The 26726-nt window shown below is 51.5% G+C and overlaps 10 protein-coding genes and 1 non-coding gene across 11 annotated transcripts; 8 read left to right on the top strand and 3 right to left on the bottom strand.

Moving 5' to 3' along the window:
• Nucleotides 1–1031: 1031 nt before the first annotated feature.
• On the top strand, nucleotides 1032–2237 carry BDP55DRAFT_568573 (ribonuclease T2 family protein; the record flags this gene model as incomplete). The annotated part of the gene is made up of 3 exons (XM_060570693.1): nucleotides 1032–1339; nucleotides 1489–1623; nucleotides 1781–2237. The coding sequence occupies 3 exons, from the start codon at nucleotides 1032–1034 to the stop codon at nucleotides 2235–2237; spliced, it is 900 nt and encodes a 299-aa protein (XP_060421581.1).
• A 5275-nt stretch (nucleotides 2238–7512) lies between these two features.
• Nucleotides 7513–9850, top strand: BDP55DRAFT_735401 (uncharacterized protein; the record flags this gene model as incomplete). Its single annotated transcript, XM_060580317.1, has 3 exons — nucleotides 7513–8300; nucleotides 8372–8804; nucleotides 8861–9850. 3 exons carry the CDS (start codon nucleotides 7513–7515, stop codon nucleotides 9848–9850), a joined length of 2211 nt encoding a protein of 736 aa, XP_060421580.1.
• A 584-nt stretch (nucleotides 9851–10434) lies between these two features.
• BDP55DRAFT_687786 (uncharacterized protein) lies at nucleotides 10435–12694 on the bottom strand. The gene is made up of 2 exons (XM_060576600.1): nucleotides 12120–12694; nucleotides 10435–12025 (listed from the first exon to the last, which is right to left on the bottom strand). The coding sequence occupies exons 1-2, from the start codon at nucleotides 12410–12412 to the stop codon at nucleotides 10627–10629; spliced, it is 1692 nt and encodes a 563-aa protein (XP_060421579.1). The 5' UTR covers nucleotides 12413–12694; the 3' UTR covers nucleotides 10435–10626.
• Nucleotides 12695–14067: 1373 nt separating this feature from the next.
• BDP55DRAFT_639300 (uncharacterized protein) lies at nucleotides 14068–14640 on the top strand (the record flags this gene model as incomplete). The annotated part of the gene is made up of 1 exon (XM_060573233.1): nucleotides 14068–14640. The coding sequence occupies one exon, from the start codon at nucleotides 14068–14070 to the stop codon at nucleotides 14638–14640; it is 573 nt and encodes a 190-aa protein (XP_060421578.1).
• A 570-nt stretch (nucleotides 14641–15210) lies between these two features.
• Nucleotides 15211–16822, top strand: BDP55DRAFT_709102 (glutamyl-tRNA amidotransferase subunit A; the record flags this gene model as incomplete). The annotated part of the gene is made up of 7 exons (XM_060578117.1): nucleotides 15211–15440; nucleotides 15469–15616; nucleotides 15662–15763; nucleotides 15814–15830; nucleotides 15882–16286; nucleotides 16386–16601; nucleotides 16655–16822. Exons 1-7 carry the CDS (start codon nucleotides 15306–15308, stop codon nucleotides 16820–16822), a joined length of 1191 nt encoding a protein of 396 aa, XP_060421577.1. The 5' UTR covers nucleotides 15211–15305.
• Nucleotides 16823–17664: 842 nt separating this feature from the next.
• On the top strand, nucleotides 17665–19658 carry BDP55DRAFT_735397 (uncharacterized protein; the record flags this gene model as incomplete). Its single annotated transcript, XM_060580316.1, has 4 exons — nucleotides 17665–17827; nucleotides 17891–18051; nucleotides 18112–19246; nucleotides 19324–19658. 4 exons carry the CDS (start codon nucleotides 17665–17667, stop codon nucleotides 19656–19658), a joined length of 1794 nt encoding a protein of 597 aa, XP_060421576.1.
• A 168-nt stretch (nucleotides 19659–19826) lies between these two features.
• Nucleotides 19827–21013, bottom strand: BDP55DRAFT_56870 (uncharacterized protein). The gene is made up of 4 exons (XM_060570707.1): nucleotides 20774–21013; nucleotides 20374–20716; nucleotides 20264–20306; nucleotides 19827–20213 (listed from the first exon to the last, which is right to left on the bottom strand). The coding sequence occupies exons 1-4, from the start codon at nucleotides 20793–20795 to the stop codon at nucleotides 19944–19946; spliced, it is 678 nt and encodes a 225-aa protein (XP_060421575.1). The 5' UTR covers nucleotides 20796–21013; the 3' UTR covers nucleotides 19827–19943.
• Nucleotides 21014–22175: 1162 nt separating this feature from the next.
• On the top strand, nucleotides 22176–23019 carry BDP55DRAFT_687774 (uncharacterized protein). Its single transcript, XM_060576599.1, has one exon. It carries the CDS (start codon nucleotides 22287–22289, stop codon nucleotides 22644–22646), a length of 360 nt encoding a protein of 119 aa, XP_060421574.1. The 5' UTR covers nucleotides 22176–22286; the 3' UTR covers nucleotides 22647–23019.
• On the bottom strand, nucleotides 22941–23027 carry BDP55DRAFT_t334. Its single transcript has one exon. It is a non-coding gene; the product is annotated as a tRNA-Glu (tRNA).
• A 529-nt stretch (nucleotides 23028–23556) lies between these two features.
• Nucleotides 23557–25173, top strand: BDP55DRAFT_699349 (fibronectin type III domain-containing protein; the record flags this gene model as incomplete). The annotated part of the gene is made up of 1 exon (XM_060577880.1): nucleotides 23557–25173. One exon carries the CDS (start codon nucleotides 23557–23559, stop codon nucleotides 25171–25173), a length of 1617 nt encoding a protein of 538 aa, XP_060421573.1.
• Nucleotides 25174–25291: 118 nt separating this feature from the next.
• On the top strand, nucleotides 25292–26726 carry BDP55DRAFT_56836 (heterokaryon incompatibility protein-domain-containing protein; the record flags this gene model as incomplete). The annotated part of the gene is made up of 1 exon (XM_060570676.1): nucleotides 25292–26726. A coding segment is annotated over exon 1 (1317 nt), but the record flags the coding sequence as incomplete, so codon positions are not given.

The following is a 26726-nucleotide window of genomic DNA, read 5'->3' as shown; positions in this document are numbered from 1 at the left end:
TTAAGCAGTAGACACAACCTGAGAGTGAGAGACCTACCAATCATCCAATGTGAAGAATAACCCCAGGAATATTTAATTCGTAGTTCCCAGTTGGGAGGTGTGCCTGCAATGACTGTTGCGTGAATACTGATCAGTCCTTTCACCTGGCATTGACTCGTCAGTAGATTCAATTTCCCGAAAGTTATTTCACGACTAGGATATTGAAGTATTCATTAGTCAATTTGTGTTTCTCATAATCTATCTGCATGAGTGAGGTCTCCTGGAAGGTTCAAGTCTCCCATGAAACAGGTCGGGGGCAGACCCAACTTCACCTGTGCTTTCGCTGGCAATTCATGGGTTCTGGTAGTAATTACCTTACATAATATACATCAAAGAGAATCAGACGTCAGATTCTACATATCAAAGATGGAAAAGAAAGGGGTGGAAGCGTAAGTAGTTCGTTACGTTTTCCCGTGTTGATTGATTCTCGCTTTCTTCTCGCAATTTTTGGAAGTAAAAAACCTTTTAAAATCCAACCGCTCTTTCGATGAATTAACCAGTCATTGAACCAATAATTTGAAGACAAATGAGATATCATTAGTATCCCTCAAGCCATTTGAATCAGACACAACAATCCCAACGTCTACTGTAAACCATAATTCTCAACAAAGAGCCCAGGGAATCTGTCATCTAATGCACACTACTACGTAAACCGAGCAGCATGTCACCGGCCCCCCACAATCCCCACAACCAACGGATCCACCCATTGACCCTCAGGGCCCGCCATCCAATGAAACACTCCCATTCAAAAGCGGTGAGCCCGCCAAGCCACAGCTAGCCCAAAAGCCAGTCCCCATATGACGCGGCAGAATCCCCAGACAAGCTCCGCCTCGGACAAACGCTCCCACGGCTCAAGCTCCATATCGCAACCAACGCCACCGCCAATCCCACGACCACTTCATCCTCCCCCTCCCTTCAAGCACAATTGAACCTACCTAAGCCTCAACGATTAAAGGAACACGGAAACCCGGAATAAGAGAACTACAATCACAATGGCGCCCTCCCTCCGCGCCCTCCTCCAAAATCTATCCTCTCTCCTCCCCCACCTCCCCACCACTCAAACCCCCATCACCAACACCAAAACCTCACTCTCCTCCTCCCCGAGCACCAACAACATCCTCACAACACCAGTAACAACCTACGAACCCCTCTCGGGCGCTCCAAGATGCCCAATCGACGGCCCCGGCCAGAACGTGTGCTGCCATGTCTACCCCTCCGGCCGCGTCCTCCTGGCGCAATTCTGGGATGACACCGTACATGTCGGCGGCGCGGAGGAGGATTGGACCGTTCACGGACTATGGTAACTTATTTCACAATCCCTTTTCTCGTCTTCCCGTCATTGGTATGGTATCGGATTGGATTGGATTCAAAGAGAGAATCGACCGTTCCCTTGCCAATTCCCCTCCCTTCCGAAAGACAATTGACATTTAACTGGGATAATTGCGATAGGCCCGATTCCTGCGATGAGAGCTACAAGGCCTTCTACGGCATGACGCCTCAGTTTGACAACATCACCGATATCCTGAAGCATTACGGTCAAGATGACCTCCTGGCTTTGATGGAGAGATACTGGATAGCAGCATAGTAAACCCCCCCACACCCGTCCCCCGTTCTCCGCCCCCGGCCCCGTCCCTGGCCCCGTGCAACCCCGGCCGGGACCAAGCAGTCCCCCCCGACTCATCATCGGCCGAACCTACCTCAAGCACGCATCGATCATGCTAACAAACATCCTCCCTCGCAGCGGCACAAACAACCACCTCTGGGCTCACGAATACAACAAACACGCAAGCTGCATAAACACCCTCTCCTCAACCTGCTACGACACCGCATACAACCCTGGCATCGAAGTAGTCGACTACTTCACCCGCGCCTTCTCCCTCTTCCGCCAACTCGACACCTTCACGGCGCTCGAGAGGGCCAGCATCACGCCCTCGAGCTCCAGGCGCTATGCTCTCGCCGACGTCACAAGGACGCTGGAGAACCTGAGCGGCGGCCGCGTGGTGCTGCGGTGCTCCGGACGCGGGCACGACGTGCTTCACGAGGCTTGGTATAGCTACTTCCTGAAGGGCAGCCTGCAGACGGGACAGTTTGTTCCCTCGAGGGAGTTGGGGAGCCACGGTCATGCGAGTAACTGTGCCAAGGAGGTCAGGTACCCGCCCAAGAGATGCAAGGGCAACTGCCCGAATGCGGAACTATAGAGCCTTTGTCGAGCTCGGACTGCGTTACGGACATGTCACTTGCGATGCCTTTTGGATAATGACTTTCTATTATGTGAGATTTGCTTTTGGGGATACTGGTTTGGCGTTTGGACAAGGAGTGGGGAATTTGGTCCGGGTCATTAGTGATTTCCTTCTGTCCGGGACCAGAATTGGCGTGCTGGTCTCCGGCAGTTGAGCTGTAACAAGTATCTTGTTAGAAAACTCGGTATGCTCGGCATTGCCGATGCGGTCATTTTCGATACTGTGCTGTTGGAAAGCCGACGGCAAATGACATTGGTGTTTCAGCCTCCTCGTTGGAGGTAATTGCCCGTGGAATTTTTCGGATAGCCTAACGCCGACGAGGCTGAAATACCGAGGTACAACTTGAAACCATCTTTTGATATGGGATGATGAAGTCAGAAGTCTAACCGTCTCTCTGATGGCTGTCTCCCAAAGTCAGTGCTGCAGGTGCAGTTCGGGAAGATTGCAGCGGCGTTTTTCCGAAATTCGACTGCGGCTAGTCACTGAACAGGAGCAACACTGTTCTTGAGTCCGCACGTTTCTTGAACTAGTCCATGGCTTCTAGCCTCGACGCGAGGGAACCTGCCTCAGACGTTGATATCTCCCTCTCTGCCCCTCCCAGCATGCCAGCCTTGCATGCAGACGTCGAGACAGGAGTGGTGCAGACTGGCGAGGCGTTGAAGAACACGGATGCATGCCTTATCGGACCGACCGTCGAAACTAGCGCACGCTTGTGCTGATCTGGATTAGAGCATGTGGAGGTGGAAGAGTGGGCTGAGACGGACACCGATGCACAGCACAGCATGGTGCCATGGTCGGATTCGGCGTGGTACAGCGACCTGTCATGCCTGGCTTCTTTGGAAAGTTGTCAAGGCATCTCCGCAGCCCCGACTTTGGGCGCTTGCTCGAGCGCTGGTTCGCTGTCGGCATTTGAGGAGACGGTGGGGGGGGGACGGGGTGGAGAAGCCACGGAATGCAGGTTATTTCTCTGGGCGTTGTAACAATGATCAGAGCATGGGCTCCTTGGTCGCTTCGCCAATTTGTTCTGGTGCTCAGATCGCAGTTGACCTATTCGTAAAGATACAGGCCACCGACACGAATGGAAGCCGGTGTTCCTGGAATCCCGTCCCACAGACTTAGGAAAACCGCAGCGGGTATCAACAGTTCCGGTGCCACGAGGTGGACAAGGTGAGAAGAACGAGGGTTGGAGACGGGCAGATTCTTCAGCCCTGCCAGTGATTCCCAGAGACCAGAGGGCAGTGCGATGTAACCTGTCCAACGCGAGGACCGTGACCAAGTTACCAGAGCCAATGGTCGAGAGCGATAGAAATGTCTCATGTGCTGGACCACCTAGCTGCTGCTATGTGTACCTATTCTGAGAAGAGCTTTTCGTGCTGACATGAGCGATTCCACCACCCTCTTCTTCTTCCCTCGTCCACGGGTGTACCGGCACGACGGCATTTGCAGACGGTGGCAGTGTTAATACTTGTTAGCGTCGACGGCTCCTGAAGCGGCGGCAGCTAACAATGTTGCCACACAAGCTGCTTCAGTGGTCTCCGCCACAACGGGGCTTCTGTTGCTACAAATGCTCCTATTTGGCTGTTTGGGAAGTGCCGTTGAATTATTGACAAAACTTAAGACCCGATGTGGGCAGACGACACCGATCTGAGATGCGTCCAAGTCGAAACTTCGACTGGTCTTGATGGCATTCCAATAGCCACGGCATTGTGCTGATGCAAATGGACCCCGTGGTGACAAACGACAGCTGAGAAGCAAACCCAAGTCGAGCAAACTTGTGCACTGTTGATCGGGCCAAGTCGACCTGCAAACGGCTTCTTGCATTGGCAAAAGAGGGTGGCCACCGAGGCGTCGTGGTCTGATAGGCGGGCTGAAGCGAATGGAAGCATGGTGGAAGACGCTTGGAAGGTTTCTCTCATGCGCCGTTCTAGGGGCGATCCGGGGAGTGGCAGGCCCAGGGGTTAGTTAATTGAGGGTGGTCAGTGTGAGTTTCTGCGAAGAACGAACTGAACAAAGATTGCTTGCGATTCGCAAGATTGCCAAGTCCAGCGTTCTGGGACTTGGATATGCCCACCAGCGTGAGTTCAAGATAGCCACGACCGCTATTTTGGTAGGTGAACGCGAGAGCCGACCATCTTTAACCCTCAAGCAGTAGCCCATCAGCCAGCATCGATTAGGAGGAGGATCTCGATCCCATTCTGTGGGTTCGCGTCGCATGCTTGCTGCAGTTGCCAAGGGGTAGCGCCATGTCTGCATCCGTACGAAGCAATGCGGTTGGCATATTGCTCCCGAATTAAGAAGTTTTTCAGACCAGTCTATTCCCTAGAAAAAAGGAACAAGGCGGAAATCCCAAGTAGAACGCTCGGCCAGTGGGAGAAGCCTCCGTGGACGTTGCTATTCAGAACTGGCGCTTTCCGCCATCCCAAGTGTCGGACGATCAACATGTTGTCGAGACCAACAAAGTTCATGCTCTGTTGGACTACTGGGAAATAGTGGCCTCCAGCATAGGCGGCTTTGATCCGAGCCCCATTGAGAGACGACACCGCCGGTGCTGAGAGGGGCCTTTTGGGGGCAGAACCTGGCAGGGCTCCATCTGTACCGCGCGCTACCGACCCTGCCAGCAGCAAGCTGTGAGGAGGTTGAGGGGAACAAGCAGCGTCCCAGCGTCGATTCACCACATCAGTGCGTGGTGTTTGTGGCTGCTGTCGTGGCTGTCGAAGTGCGGTGAGGGATGTCCCTCGCACAGTTGTTTCATGTGCCTCTAATTTTCGAGCATTGTAGTCTCGTCAAAACAAGAGCCAAGGGTCGAATCGGTACTGGGCAGAACGTGGACGGCTCTCACGGGAGATCCGGGTGGAACACTGTAATTATTAGCAGCATTACCGGGACGATGCAAGCTGATGACAAGCTACTACTAGCAAGTCCCGAGGATCCAGCGCCGGAGGTCCAGATCAGATCAGACAATGGGCGGCAAACTTGAAAGCAACACGGCCCCAATTAAACAAAGAGACGGCGTGGGGTATTCGTAAGGCTCGTTCGTGTCCAGGCAGTCCAGTTGCCAGGTGCCTTGCGTGCCGGTGCCGTGGTCTGCGTGGGCAAAATTTGGTCTGGCGGTGATGACAAGTCGGACTGAGCGAACTCGAGGAAGAGTGGGAAACTATCACGAGACCGCCAGCGCAGGTGGCCTGCCAATCAGGCGTGCATGTCGTAGACGGACAAGACATGTATGATGCCCACAGCTTGTATCTGTAGGGCACGAAATCTGCATCCGTTCGAGGAGCGAGGAAGTATTCCGCCCGGAGAATGGCAGAGCAGAGCAGTCAAAGTGAGGCGAATAGGAAACCTCGGATCGACCTCAAGATGCGCCTCGGCTGACTAGGAGTGAAACGTACTCATCGGGTACAGCGCCAGAGCAACTACAACAACGGCAGGCAACGGCAGCCATGATCCATCTGCCATCTGCCAGCGGCCAGAGTCTGCAAGCTTCCAGGCGTGCGGCGTGCCTCGTGTGGAGTACCAGACGACGGGAATGTGGTGGAATGGTACTTGTTCAATGTTGAGAGCTCCGAAATGCAACTCGTCCCATTCCGCAGGTGGGTGAGAGGGGGGCAGCGCAGCCTGCAGTGTGCCAACCGACAGTCTGGTTTCTGGTGCCTCGGTTTTTTCCCAGCACAACGAACACCGGTGACCGACGACGAAAGCGGACTCGATTGGCTTGTGGATTGGGCGTTGTGACTTGTAAGCGACTTGTCGTCTTGGACAATAGACGCCCCAGCCTTCGTACGACGTTGCAGGCGGCGTGTTCCGTGTGTTTGTGCTGTCGTCACATCAATAATCACCTCAGATCCTGCCACTTGGCTAAGCCTGAGAGACTGTCCGACTTTGACAGTGTTTGGTACCCGTAGTGTTGCTGATTTGTTTTCGAACTTGTTGTTCCTGGGATCCTCTGCATTGACGGTGGAAATTTGCTACGTCTGGTACAATCAAAGAGGGAAATCATGAACAACAGGAACATGGCGGGGGGGATGCCTTGAAAGTGAGGAAGTCGCCAACAGTACGTGGAAGGTGGTCCATCGGCGCGGAGGTAAGAACGACGGACGGGGCTTGATGAGTGGGGGAGATGCACACAGTACGTAAACGAAACGTCACTGTGGGGAAACAAGCTAGGAGATGGTGCTCCTTCTCGATCTTTGCCCATTGTTCCTGCCCATTTTCGAGTATTTTCTGTGGTTTGTCACCAGACACCCACATTGCCTCCACACAGTGCAGAAGGAGGCCCGTCCTCATTTTCCAAGCTCGCTATCCCTAACTAAGACTAGTGCCGCAGCTGCAATGGGCCTAGTAAAATCTTGCTGGTCCCACTTAACAGCCTAAGCAAGGCAAGAGGCCCTCTCCGTTCCTTCCTGGCGGCCACTGGTGAGCACTGCATTGTGGCTGTCTTTCTCTCCTGTCCTCACTGCTGCTCAGTCTCTGTCGTCCCTCTCGAGTCTCCCGGTCGCCGTCCAGTCTCTTTTTGCCCGACAGGTTCCCACTTGGCAAGTCCATCCCATTCCCATTCTTGCCCTGTCCTTTCCTCTTTTCCACTCCCATTTCCCTCCCCGTCTCGCTCGCTCATCCTTCCCAGTCCACCCTCCTCCTCTTTCCCTCCGTCCACTTTCCTTCCGCCCACTCACAACCACACCACCCACCACGCAACTCTCGAATCCGCAACTCACTCTCCCTATCCGACCGACCCTCACCGAGAAAAATCATCCAGTCTCCCCTTCATCATCTTCGGTCTGGGGCTTCATCTTCGACAAAACGACGACACTCACGCAAACTCATCGAGGCATTCGACTCCTGGGCAGACTTTTCACACAGCAGGCTTTCTGCACAGACGAACGGAAAGGGTTGTAACGGGCGTCGCAGCCCCGGATTTTGGCACCATCCCCCGCGTTTCCCTCCCAGCGACTGCATACAGAAAGGGCCGAATACACACTCCATCGTTCACCAACACACTCCACGGATCGCTCCTACAGTCCCAGAAGCCCGTTTCCATCACTCTGCACCCTCTCTTATCAATCCTCTTCCCCGCAAAACTCAATCAACGCCCGCTAGACTTTCATTGTCGATGCCAGCGCCCCTACAGAGCCGTCTCCGTTGCTCGGAATAACCATCAATTGTCTGACTGTCTCAGAGCGACCGTCGAAATCCGACGACAACAACCGCCACCACGTCTTCACCGTACGTCGCCAACATGACACAGGCCGTCAAGCGGGCCTGCGATGCCTGCCATCGCCGCAAGGTCAAATGCGACGGCGTCAACCCATGCCGCAACTGTCACACTGCCCAGCTGTCGTGCACATACAATGCCATCCCCCAGAAGAAGGGCCCCAAGGGCTCCCGTGCGAAGGTCATCAGCGAATTGAGGGAAACACAGCGACAGACCAGTTTGTCGGCAAAGGTTCAAAACCGCATGAATGGCATTCCGAATCCTCCAGGCCCTGTCAGCTTGGCCCCGACCCCCGGTCTGCTCTCGAGCGAGCTCGTTAAAGAATGCATCGACTTTTACTTTGCGAATCTGTACGAAAAAATGCCTATCCTCGACCGACGCCAAATCGACCAGCAACTTCCATTCATGGAGCAGAACCGCGATACCTATTGCTTACTGACCTCGCTGTGCGCATTTATGATGCTTCAGCCGGGAATGTCAATGCCAACAGGCGACCCTTTCAACCTCGACGTGATGCCTGGTGCCACCATCGTCGCAAGCCAGTTGCTTTTGGAGGAGACTCTGCAAGTTCGGAAGGGCTACGACTACCTCGACAACATCAGCTTCAACACCCTTGCAACAAACTTTTTCATTTACGGCTGCTACCACGGCATCGAACTGCATGACAAGGCTTGGTTCTACCTTCGAGAGGCTTCTACCATGATGCACTTCAACGGCATGATCAAGGAGGAGACGTATCACGGTCCTCAATGGGATAACGCCGAGTCCTCCCGGAGAAGGCGGCTATTCTGGCTATTCTACATCATGGAAAGGTAAAATTTGCTTACTTTCTGACCCTGAGTAACCGGTATTCTGTTTCATCTACTAACGGCCGTCTCTGCAGATCTCACGCCATCCAACGCCAACGACCTTTGACTTTGCAGGCTACTATCAACCCGCCCAACTCCGCCGATGATCCTAGCGACCCACTCAGCCACCAGCTGAACAGCTTCATCATGCTCGTGAACCTGTTCCGCCCCTTCGATGACGCCTTCACAGCCATCTGGAATAAGACCCGTACCAATCTCTACGTGTCTAACCTACAGAAACAGTTGAACGAAGTCCTTCCCACCTACCTCTGCCAAGATGGCCAGTTGTCCGATCTCCGTACCAACCAGCAGTGGCTCAAGAGCACTGTCTGGCAATTGACCCATGGAAACTCGTCCAACGAAGACAACATGAACTTCAACTACCCAGTCGACCTGTCTCGCGAGCTTCTGATGACCCTCGCCTCTCACTTCCCTGGGCAAGGCATGGAGCTGATGAGCTCTGGCTTGGTAAGAATCCCCAAGCTCACATCTGTTCCCCCCCCCGTTATTAACCCGGTGTGCAGATCGAAAAGCTTTTCGAGATCAGCTGCAACATGACCGACTTTCTCGCTGTTCAGCCCGCCGCAAGGGATCCTTTCACTGTCGGTCCCCGGGAGCAACTCAACCAGACTCTCAACATTGTTGCCGTACTCCGCCACGGCGATCATCGCTTCCTGCCGTTGTTGCTGAACAAGGTTGCCGACATTATGCCCCGTCTGACCAACCCCATGCTGCAAAACGCGCCCGAAAACTCCAACATGGGCAACATTGACATTTTCGATGGGTTCGGAAACGCAGGCATGGCGCAACCTCCATCTCAAATGCAGATGCAGATGGATACCGACTACGAACGGAAATTCTCCGTTGCCGACTACGAAAAGAAGTATGGCGTGTCCGATATAAACAGCAACGGCAGTGAGGCCAACACCATACCTGCCACGTCTGCCAGTGCATCCTCCGTTCCTCCAGCGACTACTGCGGATATGAACTCGCCTTTTGTCAGTAGCTCGCCCGCCATCATGTCTCCACCAATGGAGTATCCCCACAACGGAATGAACGACTACGGGTGCACGCCGATGCCCGATATGGTCATGAGCCCGGCTGGCCAAAACGGATCGGCAATGAACGGTCAGAGTAACATGAACAATCAGCATCAACACCAGCAATCGCATCACATGATTCAGAACCAGTGCATGACGCCACAACAAATGCAGCCCAATATGAGCCAGCATCATATCCACAACATTCAGCAAGGTCAGAACATGGGCAATATCAGCCCACCATCAGTTCAGGCCCAGCAGACAATGCCGACGTCCCATCCTGTGGGTCCAGGTGGAAACAGCCTCATGAACTCCATACCCCGTCAACAACCGCAGCGTGCAAATAGCTATGCTATTCAGCAACAACCGATACCACGCACCGTAGGAGACTTCCACGCTCTTCAGCGCGCGAATTCCGATATGCCCGGTCTTTCCGGCATAAGTACGGAGATGGACTTTAATACTATGCGCTGATTTCTGTTATCGTTGGCAGCGCGCGTTCAGATTGGATTACCTTGAACACGCCGCTTTTAACTATTTTCGCGCAACTTTTTCTTTGTCAGAAGCGCTGGCTATTTCTATCACGTTTTTTACCATTTTACTTTAGATCTTTGTTTCTTTGCATTCATTCCACCATCTTCACCATGGGGCGCGGGTTAATACCGCCGCCACTTGAAGATCAGCGGGGATGACAGCAAACCAAAAAACTGGGTGCCTTGGGGGTTTGGGGATTTATGTTGCAAAACATGTACTTCTTGTATAGGCTTAGGGTCATGGACACTCTCGCATCTGCCGGCTAGGGCATGGAAATTGGAGTTTTCTCAGGCGTTTGAAAGAGTTCTGCAACATCAAGAGGAGGATAGTTGGATATATGAGTAGGGCCGACATGGGAGCGGGTATTCTGGCTACGGCCGAAGCTTGGTTACGCAGGCAGCGGCATTTCTGTCGACTCCCATGATCTTTATGAGAATTAGGAACTCGTCAAGTCTGCAAGCGCGCAATATTGACATGCGTCTGTCTCCACGGAGACTTGATGAACGAATCAAGACAAACTTAGATTGACTTTACTTTGACTCCACCTCCGTAAACAGCCCAGTCCCATGTGAATGTGTTACTGTTGTACCTTCTGCGAGGTTGGGTAGTAGATCCTAAGATGGCGACATGGGTCACTCTGTGCGGTTGATACCAACCTCCCTCTCCTGACCTGTCTTGGACTTGGTTGACAATGGCTTCAGAGCTTATCAACAACATCACCGCACAGAAAGCAGAACGTCCGCCCACAGCCTCGCAGCCCACACATCTTGTTCCCGTGCTCGACGATGCGTGTCAAGAACCCTCTTCACTACCACGGGAGACCATCTGCTCCACGGTTCCCAGAGTCCTTTATAATACCCGTATATAATCTTCGTCTCACTGGCCCCTTCACTATAGCGAGTCATTTGTGAGCATAACGAACTCGCAGAGCAGCGATCAAGTTGCTGGGTCTCAAGCAGTTGCTCCATGTCATGCTGATGCTGCTGCTGCTGCCTGTTGCTAGCTCTGGTACCACGTGCAGCAACCCTAGATTGGACCTTGATAGTAGACCCAATCTGGCACAACGTCCTCTCCGCCTGTTCGACGTCACCAGCATCCAGCAGCGCAGTCGCCACGCCCAATAGGATCCTGCAGGATAACTCATAGTCGTCTTGTTTTAGCGCTTCCGTGGCGGCAGCAGTGTAGCCCCTGATGACGGCGCCGAACTCGTCCCCCTCCACGTTGCCGAGAAGGCGGAGCAGGGAACACCTCATGATGAGCACGTCTAACGCGTGTTCGCTTTTAAATGCCGCTGCCTGCTCGGCCTCGAACTGGACACAGATGACGGCGAATACACTCCTCAACGTCTCGAGACGGGTTTCCTGCGGGAGGTCTCTGATTTTAGACCAGACTATACTCAACGGGTGTCGATCGCCGAGAATTTCACAGTGGATGGCGTAGATGTACCGGATAGAGTACTCCAGCACCTGGACGTTACCCTGTAGTGTGAGGATGTTCACGAGCATGGAGTAGTAGAACCGCGGCTCACGGATCAAGAGGACGTGACGAAAGGCACTCAGCGCGCGGCGGAGGGTTCGTAGGCCAGTAGGAATCTGTTTTCGCGCCAGGAGGCCTGGGACTTTTCCTATTTCGGTGAGGATTTGTACGACGTGGATGAAGTCGTGTTCGCAGAGGTGGGCGTCGTCGAGGACCCATGTGCCGGTTTGGAAGGCGGATGTGTGGTACGTGCTGAAGACGAGGAGGACGTCTGCTTGGATGTCGGTTTCTAAAGATGGAGATGGCAGAGAGGGGATGAGGGTGATGATGATAGGGGCTGCGGAGGCGTGTGACGCTGGGCTTTGCCTTGGAGATGGGGAGGGTGTCCTGCAGGTGATTTTCCGTTTCAAGGTAGCGCTCTTGGTTGGCGTGTGTTTTTGCTTGGAATCCAGGTCCGGTCTGCGCTTGAGGTACTGCTCTACGCGGTCCCAGTCGACGTCCTGGTCTTCGATGCTGAAGCGTGAGTCCTTCCCCGTCGCTTGGCGCTTTCGCTTAAGTTCTAGCATGTGCAGGACCTCTGGCTCTTTGAGCTTCTTGTCTAGGCCCCATCGAACGATGCGGGACTTGAACATTCTTTCTCTACGGAGTACCTAACTGTTAGTCATTCAAGGCCCAGGGAAGTACGGTAGACTAAGTCAGGTGTCAGAAAAATCAAGAAGCTTAGGTATCTCACGTGGCGAAGAAGAAGTGGTCGCGTTCCATGATGGCTTTAACCTCCTTTAACGATTTGCCTTCGCTTTGGTACAGTCGGGTAATGGTGGCTTGCATGACCTTCCAGACCTCTTCCGTGGCGTACGGCGTGCTCTTGACAAGGCTAATGCCGCTTGAGTGAGAGTGAGTGTCCATGTTACTGGAGCATTGAGCGGCGGCCGGCGGTACAAGCGTCGTCACACTCGCTTCGGTTTCGAGGAGGTATTCGCAAGGGCCTTCGCGAGGGCTCTCATGATGCGCAAAGGAGGAAAACATGGCTAACAGAGGTGGCAATCACAGTAGGGCTGAAAAGAAAGGGAGGAAAGTTGATGATTGGGGAAAAGAGCCGCGCTTTCGCGATGTCTGAGAGACAAGACACTCGCGTGATTTGTGAGTTGCTGACGCTACGAGATAACGTTGCCGGGGTCCGGGGAGGGTCCTCGGGGCTGAGCCGCATCCAACGTTACCACGGATCTTATTGGTCTAGAACAAAAGAACTTTGCATTTATTGGGCAGGCATGTTCCGGCTGGTACCCGCAGTAATTATGCTACGACGGCTTCGCGTCTCATTGGTCCTGGACAGAAAGACGTTGCATGCCCGTTGGAAGCACAGAGTTGGGGGATAGTTACTTAGGCAGCGAGATCCTACGAATAGCTACTTGAGGCAGGCTATGGCAGCTGTCGTAACATCGTTATACGTCCTATCAACCCAAGGAGTAAACCAATCCTGTCTACTTAAAGGTATTGGCAAAAGAACCTACACGCAGTCACAAAAATGACACTATTAGGGTAGGCAGCAACTGACTTTTACAGTATCCCAGAGTGTATAGAGTTTCAAACCGGCTCTGAGGGACCTAGCAGCCTTTGGAGAGTAAACTTAAGTCTCGTTATCAAATGCAGGGGCTACACGTTCATTCCTTCGAACAGGTCTCGTGAACAAACTCGTGGCGTCTTACCAAATGCAGACTCTCTCAGCTAGGCATCTTGTACACCCAGCGGGCAAGAGTTGATTGGGGAAGGAAAGTCTTTGCAGGATATACGGAGCAGATGTAATTTGTTGGTCAAGATGACAAATGGGATTCGGAGCCGAGAGAATCAGGCTGCTACAGCCGTGTACTCGAATCAATGAGTAAACTTCACCTGCATGCCTACAATAAGAAACGTACCGCATATGATCGGAGTGGACCGTGGTTTAGTATCTCTCCCAATAAAGGTTCACGGAACGACTTGAGGTAGTAACATATGTTTCGTACACCTCGTCCAGGACTTCAGAAGAGAGCAGTTCGAGCGCGGTGGTGCAATATGGAACAAGGGGATATTTGAGCCGCAGCTACGGTAATCAATCGGGCTGCTGCAGTTGTAGGGATAGGACAAGTGAGCTTTGCGTTTATTCATAGATGTAAGCATGTTGGGGGAGATGTTGTGGCACTGTAGGATCCTACATAGGCAGGCTGCCATAAATCTACCTCTCATCAGTCCTAAAGAGTGAGATCCCATAGACAGCTGGCAACGAGGCCGGGCTCATTTGACTATGATCGCCGGAAAAGGCCGTCAGCAAGGACTTCGCCCTCGCCCGTTTGGCTGTTGCTGAAATGAATCTGCAGTTCTCATCGGCTTAGAACGGAATCGAGAGTGGATGTACATGAAATATTGAAGAGTGAGGCGGAGTGTATCTAGGAACTTTGACGATCACGCTCAAGTTGTTGGGAAATGAAGTCGTGGCCTATCGTCCGCGGGTCTAGGATATCCTAATTCTAGTATAAAACGTGGGAAAGAAGCCCAGATTCTCTCGAGAAAACCTAGCTCCTCATCCTCTAGCATCATCTTCCACAGAACTAGGAAGCTTTTCTTGAAGACGCCTCTGAGCCGCAATCAACTCATCTCGGAACCTTCGCAACTCTTCCAACAATACCCAACAACCCAAAGTAACAATGCGCTACACCAACATCCTCTTTCTCGCTGCCACGTCTGGAGCCATGGCAGCCAGCCTCGAGAACCGTGGTCTCCGAGAATGTGCCGATGCTATCGTGGACCATGGCTCTGTGATCACAGATCTTCCCAGGTTGTCCGCATCGGGCGTCGACGAAGACGATATCCCAACCATCACAAATTGCGAGATTCCCACGCTTACCGGTGTGCCCGGATCCATATTGACCTCGTTCACATCCGGGTTGCAATCTTGGACAAGCGCTCACAGCAGCGAGCTTGCCGTGGTGTGGTCCGCTTGCAAGGGCGAGGACTTTGTCGGGACGATCGCTTCCCTTGCCGAGAAATACGGCCCGGTTTGCTCGGCCGTGTCGGATTTCAGTCGTGCCCTTGATGGTACGGTGGTTGCGACTACGACTGATGCCGTTCCTGCACCTACTGATACTGGAACTTCGGCTACCGGCAGCGGAAGTGCGGCTACTTCTGGTACCGGCTCTGCCAACGCTGCTCCACGAGAGACCGGAATGGCTGCAATTGCTTTCGCAGCTGCTGGTTTTGCCTTTGCTGCCATTCACTAGGCGAAGTTCTTCTTATCTACCATCTGAGAGGAAGAAGTAGATATCACCAGCCGCCTCGCAGTACGATCAGACAGTAACGACATGAGGCTGTCGTTACATTACACTCCTTTGACCGTCAGTTGACGATAGTTGCAGCAGAGGGGTCATAGTTCGATGTGGTTGTGCATTAGTTTAAGGAGAGGAGAAACGCTCAGATATTCATCTTGAAGCTTACTCACTTGCAGATCCAAGGTCGAGGAACAGCCATTTGAATACGTCGTGTTATGAGATTTATATCCTGCATTTCAATAGCATCTTCTACCAATATACTTCTGCGTCTACAATTGGTTCCAAGGCGTGCAATCTCTAAGGTTGATATCCACCGTTTGAGCTTACAATCTTCCGTAAGACAAACGGGTGGGATTGGGTTAGACAATCAAGTAGACAAAGGACGAAATGCAAATTCATAGCAGAATGAACCAAATTGAGCGAGTAACTGTGCCGCCTGCCCGCACTAGCCCCTGGTGTATCTCGCCAGTTCTACCCCGCCAGGTTGTCCTGAATTTTGTGCCTTCCCTCCTCCCTTTTCTTGGCCAGAATTATTACTAGACTTTCATATCTATTTAAGAAGCTTGCTCTCCTATCCATCCGTAAGTGATCTTAGTTGACACTATCCCAGCCCAACTATGGAGTCGGCACTGCACCAAATGACGACAACTCAGATGCTCGAGCTGTCCAACACCACCACAATCACTGTGAAGACATACGCCAGGGCTCTCCTCAACCGCGTCAGTGAGAACGAGGACATTGTCAAAGCATGGGTGCATCTTGGTGAGTACCTGTTTTTAGAGCACGATGGCCACAAACCTTTCTAACTATTCTCCCGACCCCGGCCTCGTGATTGCTCAGGCCCAGACTCTTGATCAAGTGCCTGCCGATCAGAGGGGGCCTTTGCATGGACTTGCTATCCGAACAAAGAATATCATGGACACCAAGGGTAGGACTCAGCTCTGATGTTGGATATATAGCTTACACAGACTAGATATACCCACGGAGTACGGCTCTCCTATCTATCGAGGGCATCAGCCAAGTTCTGATTCTGCCGCCGTCGCAAACCTTCGCGCCTCGGGAGCCCTGATCATCGGTTTGTGGCCCCTTTACTTCTGCTCTTACAAACTCTAATCATATCAACAGGGAAAACAACCACGACTGTTCGCCGTGACTAACTCGGGACCTGACACTACTAATCCTTGTGACCCAAGCGCACCCCCGGCGGGTCTTCGTGCGGATCAGCCGCAGTGGTAGCGTCCATGCATGTTCCGCTCAGTCTCGGATCGCAGACCGGCGGTAGCCTCATGCGTCCGGCGTCGTTTACGGGAGTTCATGCCCTCAAGCCAACGATCGACGCCATCTCGATGGAAGGCCAGAAGATCATTGCGCCCACGTTCGACACGATTGGCTTCTTTGCTCGATGCGTGGAAGACTTACAGCTTCTTGCCGATGTTTTTGGTCTCAAAGATGATGAGCCCGCAAGAGATATGCCGCTTGAAGAAATCTCAATCGCTTTGGTGAAGACTCCAATATGGCCCGCGGCAGAACCTGGCACCATTTCTGCCATGGAGAAGGCCGCAACTATCCTTCGAGATAAGATAATCAAGGTGGAAGAGGTCTGATTTCCTCCCGAAATGGCGGAAATGCACTGGAGCTAATTCATTATTCTAGCTGAAGCCCGGACTTCTTCCCTTGAAGAATACTGTTTAGACAAGGACAACCTAGCCCCAGAGATTCGCGATATTGTCGAGAACACCTCCGAGATAGAGCATGGAGAGAGGAAGAAGGCTTCAAATATGTATTCTCATATGCGACACGTTTTCAATAATTTGGCCAGAGAATACACGGCCATTCTTACCCCTAGCGCAGTAGACGAGGCCCCTGTTGGGCATGGAAACATGGGTTGCGCGACTTTCAACACGATATGGACGGTGAGAGGTTCCTCTTGCATCTCCCACGAACTCGTCAGGCTTGATCTGAATAGGGTTTTCATATGCCTGGCATCAACGTACCCGTCTTTGTCGGGGCCAACAGTATGCCTGTGGGCATGTCACTCGTAGGCCCAAGGCTCCGGGATCAGCAACTTCTCAAGACGACCCGGGTTCTCGTCGAGGTCTTCGGGGCCCAAGGCAGTTGTAAGATTCCGCTCTAGCCCTTCCAAGTCCCAGAGTCAGACTGGCCGAGCCACCAGGGCTTGAAAGTAAATCAGCAATTGCGGTCACTGCTAAGAGCTATGATGAACCATCTTTCGAAACAACACCTATCATCCTTCTTCTGCCGTTCCCACAAACATCGGCCGACGGGATGATCCGGCGCGCCTTCATGTCTGAGCACAGTGATATGCTTCTTGTAACCAATTCTGGAAAGAGGAAATTCCAATCAGACCCTCATGATTCGACAGAGTCCGCGCGAGACATCTCACCAAGTCGAGCTAAGTCAGGTTTCACATGCCAAGTGTGTCTCGCATAGGTTGTCTCAACGCCGGGCTGAACTGCAAAGGCACGTGAGAAGGTATGCTCCTACGACCGAAGCAGACGTGGCGCGGCCAGCTGAGGCGTTGGAGCGGGAGATCTTCCCCACATGCAGAGATCGTATTCTGAAAACGCAATTTGCTTTACGATCCGTTGTGAGCGGATATGGCTGGCAAGACATTCTAGTCCCCGGGACGGTGATACAGGGCTGAGATCTCAAACTGCTTTCGGGATGGGGAATAAGGAATGGAGGAATTATGGCTGAACTTTCGCGGCGTTCCAGTCTGCGATTGGATGTTTTTCGTTGCAAGCAATAACATGAAGAAGAGTGCGAGAAGAGTGCGAAAACCCAATTCACGTGAAATCTTTTTGACTTAGCAATGGCTATGAAAATGCATATATGGTTGACTTGAGCACCCCTTCTCTAGGGCGGAACGATAAAGAAATTTCAAGGTCCACTCCAAAACCCAAGCGTCTTCTAGCATTGTCCCTCTCACTCCATAATTTGGAGACAATCACTAAAATGGCGTCTATCGAGACTGATCCGTCGACCCAGAGCAGGAAGCTCGTTCTCTGTTTCGATGGCACAGGCAACTCTTTCAGTGGCTCAGGCTCTGACACCAACGTGGTGAAGCTCTTGCGTATGCTTGACCGCAACGACAAACACCAGTACCACTATTACCAGAGTATGTAGAACGATCAACACTGAAAAAGTTTATGAGTAGTCTCTGACGCTCCATTGAAAACAGCTGGCATCGGAACGTACGATGTCGACGATACCAGCGTCAACAAGAACTGGGTCAGCGAAATGCGTAGCAGCATCTCACAGAAGATCGACATGGGCTTTGGTACCACATTCGATTCCCATGTCATCGCTGGATACAGATTCCTTATGCGCTACTACGAGACTGTAGGTTTCAAATCACACTTACGGGTACCTGCAAGCAATGGCGCTAACTATTATTTGAAGGGAGATAGAATCTACATCTTCGGGTTCAGTCGTGGAGCCTTCACCGCTAGGTTCTTGGCTCGTATGGTCAACACTGTTGGTCTTCTCTGCAAAGGCAACGAAGAGATGGTACCCTTTGCATACAAGCTTTATCAGAACCGCCTGTCCAAAGACAAAGAAAAGGATATAAAAAGCAAGGGTGGCGCTCAAAACAACGAGAACAGTGTCGGCGGTGCCCAAGCGACCGAAAATACAAAGGATCCCACCGTTGATATCCAGGAAGCCACGCCTGTGAGCCCACCATACACGCCAGTTGACGAAGCCTTCCCCAACGGAATCAGCAGCTCCAGTGACGCAGGCAAAAAGCCCAAGGGCTGGAGGAAGAGGGGCAAGAGGGATGAGATCAAGGCCTTCAGCAAGGCCTTCTGTCGCAAGGAAGAGAGTGATCACGGAAGAGACAATATTAAGGTCTTCTTTCTCGGCATGTGGGATTGCGTCAACTCTGTGGCAGTTCTCGAGCAGGTCGGCGACAAGCCGTCCTCAGTGATGGGTACCGCAAACTATGTCCGTCATGCTGTTGCCGTGGACGAGTTCCGAGTCAAGTTCAAGCCTGCGCTTCTCGCGCAAGATGTCGCCGAGGTTTCCAGGGGAAAGCACCACCACGAAGAAGATATCAAGGAGGTCTGGTTCCCTGGTAATCATGGCGACGTTGGCGGCGGCTGGTCGGTTATCAAAGATGACCCAAACTGGAAAGCCAAAGAATTCAAACGGATCAAAGATGAGAAGGCGAAGAACAACGATGCTAGGATTGATGATTATCCCGACTACTTGAAAACCCCAACTTTTTGGAATAAGTTTTTGAGCTTCTTTGGAAGAGAAGATAAGGAGGAGGAGCTCGATGATACTGAGGATCTGCAGCTGAGCGACGTTCCTCTTTCCTGGATGATCCGTGAGCTTGAACTCGCGGACCAGGAGTATGAGGCGAAGACGGGCAAGACAGGCCTGAAGTGGCGGCCAAGGCGCTTGGAAAGGTTCAAGTTCAGCATCTACCAGGACAAGATGAAGCAGGAGCAGGCTTTGAATGGATGGATTCACGACCTCCTTCGACTTGGAAAGGGAATGGGCTACTTTAAGCCGTTGATGTGGTACCTCCTTGGTAAGTGACTCCGCCTCTCGAAGGCAAAGTGTCTTGACCAGAGCCAGACAACTGACGTGATGGCTTTTCTTTTGCAGAAATTTGCCCTCTTATCAAAAGATGGGAACTCGACGACGATTCCAGGCAGTGGAAAATTTGCCAGTGGCCACTCAACAAGGGCGGTGCTCGAGACATACCTCGCAACGCAATCTTGCATGAGTCTCTACACCGACGCCTTCATAACGATGAACACTACCAGCCACAGAATAACCATGGTAACTTGAAGGAGGCGTGCTTGAAGAAGAACCGCATGCATTATGATCCTCATACGACTCATCACGGAGATTGTGCAGAGAGTTGTTTCCACAATACCTGGAAGTTCAAGGCCCACGGAGATAACGCGGCTAAGATCACATCTCAGACGACGAGCTAAAGAGTACGTTGTCTTCAAATTGGCTAATGCTTTCGTCCAATTCGCTTTTTGAGTTATTTTAGAGAGTTTTCAACGGACAGTCTAAGTAGTCATGTACTCGTACCTACGTTGAACTCCAAATCTGACATGAGTAAATGTACCCTCTTTGCCTTATTGTATAACCTAAATATACATTATGAGCGAATTCAAGACGTCCGCAATCGAAACAAGCTGAGGCCCTCGTATGTGTCTGCATATGAAATGAGTGAGAGCATTGTAAGCTTCCCTTCAAAAGAGACTAAGATGTTAGTCGTGATGCCCCAAGTCTTCTCCGATTTTCAGAATGGATGGTTCCGGATCTACTTCTGGAAACCCCTCTGGCTTTGGTAGGTTCTTGTATTTGAGGATCTGCTCCGAGATGCCGTTTTTATGCTGCCACTTCAAAATTGGATCATGTGCCACACATTGCCTCTTGATATTGAAATCCGGATAAGGGTTTTCTTGCGTTTTCATCCAATTATGGGAGATCAAATCCAAGCTCGGGTTACAAGTGAGAGCTTGTAAGAGTATATCTATCTATTCAACGTGTTAGAAAGGGGCACATTCTGTCTATGCCCCAGACTTACGCAGTGCTCCAAATGTGCCTGGTGTCGTTGAGGCGCCATTGAGCTAGTCTAATAGTTAACCTACGTTCACATGACACCTCACGGCGATATAGACTGGAGAGAAAACCTACATGTTCTTGTAATGATCACCATAGTAGAAGTCAAAGTAAGCGTACTTGCGCACTGCGTTGAGGCAGTGGAGTTGATGTTGCATGTCGATCTCAACGAGGTACTTGTCTGGTCCGACACCCCAATCTTCAGGGATAGAAACAGAGATCTTAGGGTCTTTTCCCATCTTCCTGAGCGCATCGCCGCTTACGCCGAAATACTCAATCCGCGCCATATCATCCCAGGCTTTATCAACCTCATCACTGGGTGGTCCGCGCCAAATGCGTGGAGGTGTGTAATCGTTGAACAATGTTCCTTTGACCTCGACTGTTTCTAGCCGGATGGGGAGTTCATCGAGAATCGGGCCTGTGATGCATGTTAATCAGAAGAACTCTAGGCTCAGGTAGGAGAAAAAGGTCTTGCTGTAAGGCGAAACGCGCTTCATCAGCCGGACCGGGTCATTGAGCCATCTCCAAGAGATGAACAGGAGCCCACACGATGTGAAGAAGAATATCGCGTTGATCGCAATGATAACTTTAGAATAAAGGCTCCATTGCCCTCGAACTTGTCGCGACTCACGCCATGATGACTAGAGTCTGTCAGTAAGCTATCATGTAGGTCTCCGAGTATGTGGATTTCCTGTGGCTTACAGGGCTGGACAAATCGTCTCTTGAGTCTCGGTCTGGGACACTATGATAAACCTCTTTCATTTTTTGGCAAAGAAGTAGTCGATGCTGGAGGCAAGTTTCGACTTTAGAATTTCCCTGCCTCAAATGCTTGAGCCTCACTGTCCGACAGAAGATATTGGGGGTGATTCGGGGCTCTTGCTCCCGATAGCGAAGAGAAGGATTTTGCCGATCATGCCGTGATCACTTGTAATCGTCAGTTGCGATGGTATCGCCTGCCAAATACTGTCAAGCCTTGCTTGCAAGACTTAGTAATCAATACCAAAGCCAGCCTCTCCTCGAAGGATGATACGGCGGTCTCAAATTGAAGTGACAAATGAGGATGACTGAAGGATTCGCCAAGAGCGAGAAGGATTGCCAAGAATGTGACGATTGAGTACGAAATGAGATCCATTCCGCGACACTGAGGGGGCGAGCCCTTGCCTTCCGAGCCTTTGGGAAGGGCTAACTCAGAAGTCGGGCAGAAGAACCGGGCCGATCACTCAATTCTGTCTGGTGGATTTGAGACGCATAGAAGTAAGCAGGTGCATATCGCGTCCAACATGAGTGAGGGGCAGAGGGGCGAAAGGAGAGATAACAAATCCTCTTGAACCCCGGTAACTGATCCCACCGCGGCAAGGGCTAGTGAAGGGAAGTGGCGCTAGGTCAAAGACGAACTGATTTTACGGCGCAGATGCTTAGCCGACTGGCGAATGACACTAGTTGTCAATGAGTCTTGTTGAATGCCCAAATGTTTCGGTAACTCTGGATTGTGTGGTGCTTGGCATTGTGGGATGTGTGTTTACCTTCTCCATGTGGCTAGAAGATTCGTTCCCTGTTTAGCTTGTACTAACCAGTCAAAACATAGAGAAGTGAGTCTAGCCAGGCGCGAATGGCTTCACTGCTTTATGTGAGCTTTACGCATGCCTTGTTTGGCTTGAGGCGTGATATCAAGCCGAAGGAACGACACGAAGGATTCTTGACTGCTACATTGGCGGCGTCTGTTTCGTGCATGTGCTCCGCGGGCGTCCTGCTCGTTGTATTGCATCTTGTCAACGCAAGGGGTGCTTATGACTTCCATCTCGTGAATGTTGATTCTGCCGAGCCGGAGAGAAAGGACGGAGAGAGGGGAGCTTGGGATTTGAGGAAGACATATAAGAATGCATGTATCTTGACTGATAGTCGTAGCACCATCAGTCCACTGTGCTCAAAATTAGCACCATTGCTTTGAAACGTCAACACCATAGTCATTCTCCTCACTCTACTTCAAAATGCGTGTTCAAACCCTTCTTACTGCTGTCGCCGCTTGCGCTTCATTGGCTTACGCCGCGCCGGTTGCCGCTGAGGCGTACGGCCCTCCTCTCAACCCTCACATCCCGGCCGTTGAGTCCAAACGAGAAAACACGGTTGAAGCCTATGGTCCTCCCGTCAATCCTCACATTATCTCGAAAAAGGATGCTGTTGAGGCTTACGGCCCTCCCACCAATCCTCACATCATTTCAAAGAAGGACACTGTTGTCGAAGCTTACGGTCCTCCTCTGAACCCGCATATCCCCGCCGTTGATACCAAGAGAGACGCGGCCGAAGCTTACGGTCCTCCCACGAACCCTCACATCATTTCGAAGGAGTAGGGAAGTCGAAGAAGAGTTTCGTACAAAAGGAGCAGCAAGGCAACGGTCGAAGAAAGCAAGAGGCGAGGAACTGTGGGATTGTTTGGATGGCCCGCTGAAATAGACGTATTTTACTACTTGGAGGACACAGAAGTACTATTTAAACAATATGAAGCCAAACAAAAGGAATTAACTCAAGCTCAGTAAGGTATTTAAGGCTGCAAAAGACAAAAAAGGGATGTGCGCGACGTTTAGACCATTTCCGAGTTTATTTTACTTCATGGTGGCACTATAGTTGCTGCAAAATCAAAGGATTTCCGAAACCGAGAATCGAACTCGGGGCTATGCCTAACCTCTCCAGATAATGAGAGGGCATCATGTTGGCCACTACACCATATCGGATATTGATGTTTCCGTTTCGAAAGTTTTGCAATATTATCTTAGGGTAGATTATGGTCCCGCCCTAAACGAGTAGGTATGCTCGGTGGAATGCAGGTTCTCTCTCCCTATTACCTACCCCACATCCAGGACGCCAGGCAGATCTGCCCAGGCTGACCCTGCTCAAGTGCGCAGGTTAAATCCGCTGAAGTTTGGACAAGCTTAATGCTTCGAATCCATCCTTGCTAAGTCTAAAGCCGGACTAGGACACTTGTTTAAAATAGGAAGTCGATCTTCGCATAAGTTGGTCGAGGAGTAGAGGCCTGCTGTCGAAAGTTTAGATGGCGTCGCGATGCGATTCGCTACTTGATGTTGCCGTCCGTGCTATGACGACATGAAGGTCCCTCCTCAGTGCGCGATTTGCACTTCACAACGTAAACTTCGACTTTTCAGTCGGATTTGAAGATTTGCCGACGACACCAGCAGATACATAGCAACTCCTACCTCCCACTGGACGAGGCGAAACCCCAGTTATAGTCTTCAAATGGGTGACATGATCCAAGAAAGTCCCCGGCCAGTTCGGGTCATGATAGTCGGCGACTCCATGTCCCACGGTCGTGAAGGGGACTTCACATGGCGATACAGGCTATGGCAATGGCTGAACGAAGAGAGTATCAACTTCGAATTTGTTGGCCCCTACAAGGGAACCAAGACTCCAGATCAACCTCACTCACCGCAGCCACCGGCTCTCAAAGACGATCCACTGCCAGCACCTGATGCACCAATAGACCATGGTGGTTATGCTGCGGGTGTGCAGTTCAACTCTCACCACTTCTCAGTCTGGGGTCGGCAGGTAACGCAATGCAAGGATCTCATCGAGGAGCAGGTTGCGCGATTCAGGCCTGACTATCTGCTCGTTATGCTTGGATTCAATGATATGGGCTGGGGTGTTGCAGACGCTGAGAACACTCTCGATGCCATGAAGGAGCTCGTATTTAATGCACGCGCTGCAAAATCAAATGTCAAATTCGCTCTTGCTGACGTACCGATGCGAACCCCAGTTGACGGGGCAGAGAGGCTTCCTCCTATGGTAGAAGAATACAACCAGCTTCTTCGAATATCAATCGAAAAGTGGACAGCTCTTGAGTCCCCGATCGAGTTGGTGGAGGTCCGGCGTAGATACCTTTGTTCCGAAGGAAGTTACGATGGACTACATCCAAGTGCTTTGGGCGAGTTTCAAATTTCAAAAGCTTTCGCTCACACTTTGACCCAAAAGTTTCGCCTTGGAATCAAAGAGCTCACTATACCGCAAGAGATCCCACAAAGACCGACGCCAGTGCCGGCGAATGTTGTTGCGGAAGAAGTTTCCTATGGAATCTCTGCGAAATGGGACCCAGTATACGGCGCTATCGGCTACGATGTCAGAAGTCGCAACGATGACAATCAGCCGTGGAATGAGACAAGAGTAGATGTAGCCCAGTATCACTCGATGTGGACACAAGAGGGACAGGAGTATCAATATAAAGTCCGGACCTTTAATGGAGAAAGCCTTCAGTCCGCCTGGTCTGTCACGGTCTCGGCAACTGCACATCCGAAAACTGCTCCAGGGCCCGGGAACATCATCATCAAACCTGAGATGGACAAGGTCCTTGTCGAATGGGAAGAGCCTCCAAAGCAAGCCGAAGTGGACCGATACGAGATCATCCTCGTAGATCTGTCATTACCAGGATCTTTTCCGACGAGTTTTGCCGTGAGAGGAACTGCGACGATAATCGCCGACCTATCGGCAGGCCATCGTTATGGTTTAGCGATCAGTTCCTGGACAAAATATGGAGGCGGTATTCCGGCAGGAGGCCGGAGCTTCACTGCTGGCAACGGCAAGCCGCCGACTCCAAATCAACTCCACGTTGAAGTTCGGGATGTCACCACCGTGGACCTGAAGTGGGCAGAATCGAAGAGTGCAGCAGGATATCGCGTGTGGGTGCGGAAGCTAGTGGAGAAATCGGATTTCATGGAAGACGGAACGGCTGATTCTGCCGAGTATGGCATCGCGTTTCTGATGCCAGGCGCCTGGAACTTTGAGTTCTGTGTTTCTGCATATAACGGAAGCCTTGAGTCGGAGAGATCAGGCAGCGTGGTTCCAATTAGAAGCCGCACACAATCTCGATGAGGCGTAGTGCCTCCAACGCTGTCCAGCTGAAGTGGTTCGGAGCTCATCACTGGATGCCTGATCTTTAGCGCTTACTTCGGTTTCACAGATTGCGCTTTGCATATGCAGATGGTTTGGAAAGAGTGCAAGCTTGGCGGTGTGACGGGCTAGGTTGATTTCCAGACCTCGATTTTCCCAACTATCTTCTGGCTTGACCTTTTCAAGAAGCATCAACACGAATCAACCACTAGGACAACATGGCTGTCAACATTGTATCAATATCTCTAGAACAGGCTCTCAAGTCCACCCCGAAGGATAGCACGAAACCAAGATCCTTTGATTTCTTTGACGTCCTTGGAACAACGGGGTGCTTGCAACAGTGCGCCATTTTCCACTCTTGGAGCATATTATCCCGATCGGACACCGAGAAGTTAAGAGCAGAAAATGACAACTTCACCAAGAATGGAAGGAAGAAATCAGACCGAGGCAAACCTTTCACGTACGGGGATCTGGATTGCTCAGCTCGGAACGGTTGTGGAAGCTGCAAGGCTGTCAAGGCCATGTTGGATAGCGCACCCACCAAGCATTTTGGAGGAGTCACTCCCTCTACGACATTCCAATGGGCTGCAAGATTCAATGGCACCCTAGAAATGAACGCTCCAGACGGTAAACTGTACTATGTCAGATTATTCAACATGGCGGGGTCCACTAATGTCTTCCGCCGGATACAAACTACCAACGGCGTGGCTGGGGATACCTCTTCTGGTGTAAGCTTCCAGAGGATCCGAACTTGGATCGACGACTGCGAGCTGCATGAAAAATGCGGCAGAGGTAGAGAGATGAATTTGCCTACCCGACTCATCGATGTCGTTCAGCCTGGAGATAGGCTTGGAGTCCGTCTAGTGGATACATCTGGACAAACAGGTACTTACATGTGTCTGAGCCACTGCTGGGGAAAGATCAAGATTAAATCCAAAACGGAAACCCGCAACCTGAAAAGGCGGCTCAAGTTGATACCTTGGGCTTTACTTCCACCTAGCTTCCAACAGGCAATTGAGATTACGAGGAAGCTCAAGATTCGCTATCTCTGGATTGACTCACTCTGCATCATACAAGATGATAAGAAAGATTGGGAGAAAGAGGCTGCTCGGATGGTCGACGTTTACCGCAACTCATACGCGACTATTGCCGTCAGCTGGTCTCATGACTCTCAGGGAGGCTGCTACTCTCAGACAATCCCAAGTCAAGTCTATAACATCACAACCGAGCTTGGTGACGAATTCAGAGTCGTCTTGATAACAGGTGAAAAGCGGGACGAGATGCCAGACTACGCTAGGTTACAAGAGTATTCCCCCCTCTTCAACAGGGCATGGTGTCTCCAGGAACGCCTCCTTTCGCGGCGGATTATTCATTTCAATTATGGAGAAATGGCATTTGACTGTGCCAGCGGGTACTCTTGCGAGTGCGGTGGAGAGCAACATCACAGTTGGCACAACTTGATACGGACTTCTAATACTTATATACCGCTGCGGTCCAGGTCGAAGTACCTATCATTGCTGAACAACCCATTGACG

Source organism: Colletotrichum godetiae, assembly GCF_030913485.1.
Source record: "Colletotrichum godetiae strain CBS 193.32 chromosome Unknown BDP55scaffold_119, whole genome shotgun sequence".
Classification (NCBI taxonomy): domain Eukaryota; kingdom Fungi; phylum Ascomycota; class Sordariomycetes; order Glomerellales; family Glomerellaceae; genus Colletotrichum; species Colletotrichum godetiae.
This window is presented reverse-complemented; position numbering and strand designations above follow the sequence as displayed.